The sequence below is a fragment of the Pinus tabuliformis genome, chromosome 7 (assembly GCF_031772625.1).
Source record: "Pinus tabuliformis cultivar Carrire ecotype Pingquan chromosome 7, CPIR1, whole genome shotgun sequence".
NCBI lineage: Eukaryota > Viridiplantae > Streptophyta > Pinopsida > Pinales > Pinaceae > Pinus > Pinus tabuliformis.
The window spans coordinates 421,147,521-421,156,901 of NC_142293.1; the positions used below are offsets into that span (position 1 = coordinate 421,147,521).

The 9,381-nt window shown below is 40.0% G+C and overlaps 1 protein-coding gene across 1 annotated transcript; it reads left to right on the forward strand.

Annotated features, from left to right (window-relative positions):
• Positions 1–4,650: 4,650 nt before the first annotated feature.
• LOC149247748 (leucine-rich repeat receptor-like serine/threonine-protein kinase At1g17230) lies at positions 4,651–5,764 on the forward strand. The gene is made up of 2 exons (XM_089445325.1): positions 4,651–5,275; positions 5,388–5,764. The coding sequence occupies exons 1-2, from the start codon at positions 4,651–4,653 to the stop codon at positions 5,762–5,764; spliced, it is 1,002 nt and encodes a 333-aa protein (XP_089301451.1).
• The last annotated feature ends 3,617 nt before the right edge of the window (positions 5,765–9,381 follow it).

Sequence of the window (9,381 nt, forward strand, 5' to 3'; positions counted from 1 at the left end):
TAGAGCATGCCTTTAAGACCCAGATGTTCTTTGGAAGAGGAAGAGGTCAAGGCAGATGAAACAAGAGAGGAAGAGGCAGAAGCCAAAACAGAGGTGGAAGAAACAGTCCAGCAAATGCTCAAAGAAGAGACAACAATCCAAATCAGAACCAAGGCCAAGGCAGCAGCCAACAAAGTGGACAACATCATGCTCAAGGACAAAGGTATGATAAATCCAATGTCCAATGTCACTATTGTAAAAAATATGGGCATTATGCAAATGAATGTAGGAAGAAGCAGCATGATATGAATAATAGAACTAGTGCAAATTTCACTAAAGAAAATATCAGCCAAGATAATTTGTTTCTAGCATATGATATGGCTGAAGCAAAGAGTGAAGATGTATGGATTCTAGACTCCGGTTGCAGTAACCATATGACAGGAAACATAGCCCTGTTTTCTATGTTAGATCAGAGTGTGATGTCACGAGTCACACTAGGGACTGAGAGTAAAGTTTCTGTTATGCGAAAAGGACCAGTAAATGTCTTAACAAAGAAAGGTGAAAAGAAAACCATAGCAGATGTTTATTATGTTCCTGGAATGAAATGTAACCTCTTAAGTATTGGAGAGATTGTTCAAAAGGGGTACAACGTTTTCTTTGTGAATGATGTATGCACCATCATGGATAAAACACCCAGCAAACAATGTATTGTTGAAGTGAAGATGACAAGGAACAAGATGTTCCCTCTCAGAATGAAAGAAGATTTAAAAAATGGAGAAGAAATAACAACAGTGACTCAAGCGGCTTTCCAAAGTGAACCAAAAGATGAAAATTGGTTGTGGCACTTGAGATTTGGACATCTCAACTTTGGAGGTCTTAACTTGTTGAATAGAAAAGGAATGGTAAGAGGATTACCATTGATAGAGAATCCAGACAGCCTTCGTGAAGGTTGTATCTTGGGGAAACAACACAGAGAAAGTTTTCCATTTGGGAAAAGCATAAGGGAAAAAGCACCCTTAGAGATTGTCCACTCAGATTTATGTGGACCAATGCAAACTCCATCACTTGCAGGCAACCACTATATACTAACATTTATTGATGATTTTACTAGAAAAACTTGGGTTTATTTCCTGAAGAACAAAAGTGAAGTGTTTGAAAGATTTTGCAATTTCAAAGCACTTGTAGAAAGCCAAAGTGGGTTGCATATCAAAGTTTTAAGAACTGATAGAGGAGGTGAGTATATCTCCGAAGAATTCCTACGTTTTTGTAGAGAAAATGGAATTCATAAGCAGTTTACCACTAGGTACACTCCGCAGAAAAATGGAGTTGCCGAAAGGAAGAATAGGAAAATCATGGATATGGCGAGGAGCATGTTAAAGGCAAAGCATTTGCCAAATGATTATTGGGCTGAAGCTGTACACTGTGCAGCATACATTTTGAATAGATGCCCTACAAAAGCAGTCATGAACAGAGTGCCAGAAGAAGCATGGAGTGGGACAAAGCAAGGAGTCACCCACATGAAAGTTTTTGGATGTGTGGCTTATGCACACATTCCAGATCAACTAAGGAAGAAGTTGGACAACAAAGGGGAGAAATGTATTTTCATTGGATACAGTGAGGAATCCAAAGCTTATAGGTTGTATAACCCATCCACCAAGAATTTTTTTGTGAGTAGAGATGTTCAGTTCATTGAGGAGGAAGCTTGGGATGGAAGCATAGAGAAAACAATGAATGTTAAAAACTGTTTGTCTCATGATGAAGATGATGAGGAGATGGCTGAAATACATCCCCAAACAACAGCACCAACACAAGGGAAGCAAGAGACACCCTTGAGGAGAAATGAAAGTGCTTCTCCAAGCACACCACAAGGAGGAAATTCAAGTGCCTCTTCAAGCACTTGTACACCAAATGAAAGAGGTAAGAAGTTCAGAAATTTAAGTGACATTTATGAACAAGAGGCAACAAATGAAGGTATGAACTCTTTGTTTGCTTTATATTGTCATGTTGATGACCCTGTTCATTTCGAAGAAGCAATTAAGGATAGGAAATGGATAGAAGCTATGGATGATGAGATCAATGCCATAGAAAGAAACAAGACATGGGATTTAGTTGAACTACCAAAAGGAAAAGAAGTCATTGGAGTTAAATGGGTCTACAAGACCAAGAATAATGCTGAAGGAAAAATAGAAAGACACAAGGCAAGACTTGTTTTCAAAGGATATAAGCAGTAGTATGGGAGAGATTACGAGGAAACTTTCTCACCGGTTGCTAGAATGGAAACCATGAGAGCAGTGCTGTCCATAGCAGCACAAAACAAGTGGAAAGTTTACCAAATGGACGTGAAGTCAGCATTCCTAAATGGAGTGTTAATGGAAGAGGTTTACATTGAACAACCTATAGGCTATGAAAAGAAAGGCCAAGAGCACAAAGTGTGCAGATTGAAGAAAGCTCTTTATGGGCTGAAGCAAGCACCAAGAGTGTGGTACAGTAGGATAGATTCCTATCTACTGGAAAATGGATTTGAAAAGTGTGAGGGAGAACCCACCCTCTACATCAAAGAAAATGATGGTAAAATACTAATTTTTGTGTTATATGTTGATGATGTTATTTTCCCCAGTAATGATGATTATCTTATTGAAAATTTCAAAACAGTCATGAAAGAAGAATTTGAAATGACTGACATGGGTTTGCTGAGATACTTCTTAGGAATAGAAGTAGAACAAAATGGAAATGAGATTTTTATCTCACAAGTGAAATATGTTAATGAAGTGTTGGAAAGATTTAATATGCAGGAGAGCAAAGCAGCAATCACTCCCAAAGTGATGGGATTAAAACTCAGCAAAGAGGACAACAGCAAGAATTTTGATCCTAGTTTGTAGAAGAGGATAGTTGGCAGCCTCATGTATTTCACTGCAACTAGGCCGGATATAATGCATGCTATTAGTTTGATTTCCAGATTCATGGAGAGGCCAAAAGAAGCACATTGGCAGGTAGCAAAAAGGATTCTGAGGTATGTTAAAGGTACTAAAAGGTTTGGCATTTTATATACTGCTTCAGAATGTTCAGATTTAATTGGATACACTGATAGTGATTGGGATGGAAGTGTAGATGATTGGAAAAGCACATCCGGTTATGTTTTTCACATGGGTTCAAGAGCCATTTCATGGGCTTCTAAAAAACAGCCTATTGTAGCGTTGTATACAGCAGAGGCAGAATATGTGGCAGCTACAGCAGCAGCGTGTCAAGCAATTTGGATGAGAAGGATGTTAAGGAGTTTATGCCAAGAGCAAGTAAAAGGAGCTATGATTTTTTGTGACAATAGCTCAGCTACTGCATTATCCAAGAATTCTGTGTTTCATAAGAGAACGAAACACATTGACACAAAGTTTCATTACATCAAGGAATTGGTAACCAATGGAGAAATTGTTTTAGAACACTGCAGAACTCAGGAGCAGGTTGCAGATATTCTGAGCAAACCATTGGGACAAAAAAGTTTTGAGCTTTTGAGGAAATGTTTGGGTATGACTGATAACCTAGCAGTTGAAATTAAAGGGGAGTGTTGAAATATTACTTTCAACTGTAGCATCAAGACCGCCAGTTCCCCGCACCTATGTTTTTACCTTTGCGATGCGATCTTATCGCTATCGCAAATCGTGCCCGCGCCCTGTTTCCTCCATTACGCCCCGTGCTTTTTTGCCAATTGCGATTCTACGATGCGATCTGATCGCAAATCGCAAATCACACTCACCAGTGTCAAAGGTTCGCCCTCCCATTTGTTTTTTCGCCGATGTGATATTGCGATCGCAGTGTCTGCCGCAAATCGCACATCGCATAGCCTAAGGTTCTCTACCATATCGGACCTGTTGCCCCGCGCGATAAGCCTTGTGCGCTTTCCATGCCATCCTCGTCACCTCCCAATAGCTTTTTTTTCCGATGTTATCTCCATCGTTCATCTGTGGATCTGACGGCCGTTATTTTTTCTCGCCCTATACACGCCTCCGCCATACTGTCTCTACGCCCTTAACCTGTTTTGTGTTCTCGAAGGAGTAAGAAGGCCGGATCCAACACTTTGCGCCATTACTTCTCACCAACTGCATTTAAAGAAGAGAATGGACAAAGGACAAACAGGACACCCTCGAGAAGTTAAAATATTTATTAGGCATGGGATTTCATTTTTTTTGTCCATTCTACTCGAGCAAGAAGTACAACAGAGTATCAGAAAAGATCAGTTTTGTTCATCAAAGCAGACAGATTGTAGCAGAGACTCCATCAGAGAGTTAAAAGCGGTGGGTGATCCATTATGACACTTACACACGTTGAATATGTAATGTAATACCCAGCAACGCTAATGTAAGATGAGAGTTAGAGGACAGCAGTGCAGAGACAGAAAGTTTCTTGTAATACACAGCAGTGTTGATTTTCAAGCAGAAACAGAGTGAAGTTTTTTTTTTGGAACTGCATCTGAAGCGTTCCTGTTGTAATCCCTCTGTTAGAGGAAGATCGTTTTTTTGGTAATATTCAGTCTTATAAATGAATAGAAGTCTTTTGTGTGTGTATAAAACTCTGTTCTCCCAAACAATTTTAGTTTCTTTGTGTTAAAAGAGAGCATCATTCTCTGTTCGTTCTGTTCTGGAATTATCAGAAATTCCCAACAACAACGAGGAGGATTCTATGGAGGGTATTTCTTCAGGAGGTGGAGAAGGTATAATCAAATATAGAGATATAGTGGAAGCTACAGACAACTTCAGTGATGATTACGTCATCGGGTCTGGCACATCCGGCATGGTCTACAAGGTGATGATTCCAGGACAAGACAAAATCCTTGCTGCCAAATTCTTAAAATTAGCAAATCATCGTCACCACAATATTCAATATCACAGTGTGACGTGCGAGATCGAAACTTTGAAGAATGCCCGTCACAGAAACATCTTGTGCCATCGGGACCTGATAACTCATGCACACGATGAGATGAATTATTCAATAGTTCTTCTGTGCGACTACATGGTTAATGGATCCCTGTGGGAATTTCTGGGTGGGGCATCGAAACCCAATCACATGTTGGACTGGAGGACCCAGTGTAACATTGTCTTGGGCGTGGCAGAGGGACTCAAATATTTACATCACCACTGCGAACCTCCAATTATCCACTACAACATAAAGTCTGCCAACATATTGCTGGACCATGACTATGTAGCACACATTGCAGACTTTGGACTTGTAATGCTAGTCAAGAATTCATCAATAGATTCTGAATCAAGTTCTCTTTTAGGAGGGACTCATGGCTACATTGCCCCTGGTACCAAATCTCTATTCGTTTTGTCTTTATTGTTGTTATCAAATGTAGTTGTAACTTGTAGAGATCAACATATTCTATGTCATCCTAATACATTAATTAATATCATGCGTAGAATGTGGGTATGGAGTGAAGGCGTCGAAGAAGCAAGACGTATATAGCTTCGGAGTGGTGTTATTAGAAATGGTAAGCGGAAAACCTCCTGTGGTAGAAGAGGACAATCAGGAATTTGTACATCTAACTGCATGGGCTGCGAAGAAGGCGAAGGAAGGGAGAATCGACGAAATAGTTGATGAGGATTTGAGAAGTAGCAGTGACTATAATAACCATAAGGATGAAATAAGGAAGATGATGGAGATTGCCACATTTTGCACTCGATCTGCACCGAACCTCAGGCCATCCATGAACGTGGTCCTTGGCATGTTTAATCGTCCACACTCTGACTCATTATTATCTCTCCCGTCAGAAAACAGGGTGTCAGATTTAAAATAGTCACGTTTAGTAATGACAGATTTCTCGCGTCAGAAAGTCGGTGTTAGATTTAAAATAGTCACATTCACAGTAGTAAATGACAGTATGACGTAACCTTCTATTATACGCCAAAACTTTTGTTTGAATGGAATTGTCATCTCACTGGACAAAACACATTTGTAAATTTTGTTTTTTGTTCATATCTAAGTGAATATCCTATCATGTCATTCATGTTGCTTCATTGAAGACGATAACTAGGGCTTGATAGTTATGCAGCTCTACATCATTATTATTATGTGGTTATTAACACGACCCAAGGCTTTTGTTCCAACACATTTGTAAATTTTGTTTTTTTGGGGTCATATCCATTGAATATCCTTTAATATCATTCAAAAGTGACTCTTTTCATTAAGAAACAAAAGGAGTTATATTGATGGTTATACAAAAATATTTTCAATGTCATAAATAACTCAGAGGAAGCAAGCTACAGAGAGCAACAATAGTTGCAAACAACTGAGACAAGATCAAAAAACAACAAGACAGCTTTAAGTTGAAATAAATCACTGTAACCAAGTATAAGCGCATGGCTGATTGAAATATTTGAAAATGAAAAATGATGGAACCAGTCGGCACAAGAGCCTTAGCAGAGAACAAGCCAAAAAGAGACCGACAACTGCCAAAACAATAGGGAAGAGGCCCCCTTGGAAAGTTAGAACCTGAATCAACCAAAGCCCCAACAAAGACTGCAGACAAAAAAGAAGAATCAAACCTCTCCTAGCACAATAGATCTTCCATCCTTTCAGAGGGAGTCGATCATCTGAGAGAAGGAAATGTTGTTAAAATAGGACATCAAGGATCTGATTTGTTGCTTCAAGTGATGAAGAGAAGGGGTGCCGAAAGCCACGAGACCTTGAGCCAACTCGATGACTGATTTAGAGTTCCCAACAACAAGAAGCTCCTCAATTAACAACCAAGAGGCACACCTAAGCACACCCCAAAGAGCCAATAGCTTTGCCTTGTTGTTAGAACCTCCCGAATCGAGCACAATCACTGCTCTGCACCCACATGGCACATCAAAAAATGCTCCATCAAAGAAACCAACTGGCAAGAAGGCCTTGATAACCTTATAGTGACAAGGTCTCCTTTGAGGCTTTGGCCTCCAAGGCCCAATTTCCTGAAAGTATGTCACTATCTTTAAACAAACCGACCTCACCGTAGGCAGAACATTATCAAAGATGTAGGCATTCCTGCATTGCCAAATACCTGAATATATATAGAAGGGATGCGCCCTAAACACATGTTGACCCCCAAACCACTGCAAGAGACACAACTCAATAGACGATCTCTCCACATCTGCAGAATGTGGGTATGGAGTGAAGGCGTCGAAGAAGCAAGACGTATATAGCTTCGGAGTGGTGTTACTAGAAATGGTAAGCGGAAAACCTCCTGTGGTAGAAGAGGATGATCAGGAATTTGTACATCTAATTGCATGGGCTGCGAAGAAGGCGAAGGAAGGGAGAATCGACGAAATAGTTGATGAGGATTTGAGAAGTAGCAGTGACTATAATAACCATAAGGATGAAATAAGGAAGATGATGGAGATTGCCACATTTTGCACTCAATCTGCACCGAACCTCAGGCCATCCATGAACGTGGTCCTTGGCATGTTTAATCGTCCACACTCTGACTCATTATTATCTCTCCCATAAGAAAGTAGGGTGTCAGATTTAAAATAGTCACGTTTAGTAATGATAGATTTCTCCCGTCAAAAAGTCAGTGTTAGATTTAAAATTGTCACATTCACAGTAGTAAATGACAGAATGACGTAACCTTCTATTATACGCCAAAACTTTTGTTTGAATGGAATTGTCATCTCACTGGACAAAACACATTTGTAAATTTCGTTTTTTGGTCATATCTAAGTGAGTATCCTATCGTGTCATTCATGTTGCTTCATTGAAGACGATAACTAGGGCTGTACATCATCATTATTATTATGTGGTTATTAACACAACTCAAGGCTTTTGTTCCAACACATTTCTAAATTTTGTTTTTTTGGGGTCATATCCATTGAATATCCTTTAATATCATTCAAAAGTGACTCTTTTCATTAAGAAACAAAAGGAGTTATATTGATGGTTATACAAAAATATTTCAATGTCGTAAATAACTCAGAGGAAGCAAACTACAGAGAGCAACAATAGTTGCAAACAACTGAGACAAGATCAAAAAACAACAAGACATCTTTAAGTTGAAATAAATCACTGTAACCAAGTATAAGCACAGGGCTGATTGAAATATTTGAAAACGAAAAACGATGGAACCAGTCGGCACAAGAGCCTTAGCAGAGAACAAGCCAAAAAGAGACCGACAACTGCCAAAACAATAGGGAAGAGGCCCCCTTGGAAAGTTAGAACCTGAATCAACCAAAGCCCCAACAAAGACTGCAGACAAAAAAGAAGAATCAAACCTCTCCTAGCACAATAGATCTTCCATCCTTTCAGAGGGAGTCGATCATCTGAGAGAAGGAAATGTTGTTAAAATAGGACATCAAGGATCTGATTTGTTGCTTCAAGTGATGAAGAGAAGGGGTGCCGAAAGCCGCGAGACCTTGAGCCAACTCGATGACTGATTTAGAGTTCCCAACAACAAGAAGCTCCTCAATTAACAGCCAAGAGGCACACCTAAGCACACCCCAAAGAGCCAATAGCTTTGCCTTGCTGTTAGAACCTCTCGAATCGAGCACAATCACTACTCTGCACCCACATGGCACATCAGAAAATGCTCCATCAAAGAAACCAACTGGCAAGAAGGCCTTGATAACCTTATAATGACAAGGTCTCCTTTGAGGCTTTGGCCTCCAAGGCCCAATTTCCTGAAAGTATGTCACTATCTTTAAACAAACCGACCTCACCGTAGGCAAAACATTATCAAAGATGTAGGCATTCCTGCATTGCCAAATACCTGAATATATATAGAAGGGATGCGCCCTAAACACATGTTGACCCCCAAACCACTGCAAGAGACACAACTCAATAGACAATCTCTCCACATCGGCTTGAAGATTGAGACACATGAAAACCTCTTTCGAAATTGAAATAACAAAAGAGAAATTTAGAAATAGATGTTTAGTTTCTTCATTCACCCTCCGACATAATGGGCATATTCACGGCCCCTAAAACCCTCTTTTAGATAGATTCTCCCATGTGAGAATCCTATTGTGGGTAGCCTACTAGAAAAAAGATTTGAGCTTCAAGGGAACATCCCAACGCCACGCTCTTGATAGCCATAAAAATATGTTGGGGGGCATATGACCCATAGAAATATGTGCATAAGTTTCTTCAACTAAGATATTCCCATTAGGCCCGCTCATAGCCTAGGCTAAAGAATCTTCTCGCTTAGTGAGCACAATGCCTACGAGATAGAATCTTTGTCTGAAGCTCTCTCATTCGGCTTCAAAAGCTACTAGCATCCCAAGATCACTCGCGTGCAGCCAACATGGAGGGCCAAGCATGTGATTATTCGATCTCCCAAGGTGAAACAGGAAAGTATGGTCTGAAAGATTTAGAGAATCGATAATAAGCAGCAAGAGAATTTGGTCACCCTCCAATCCTTTAATGACATCGAGCCCAATAACA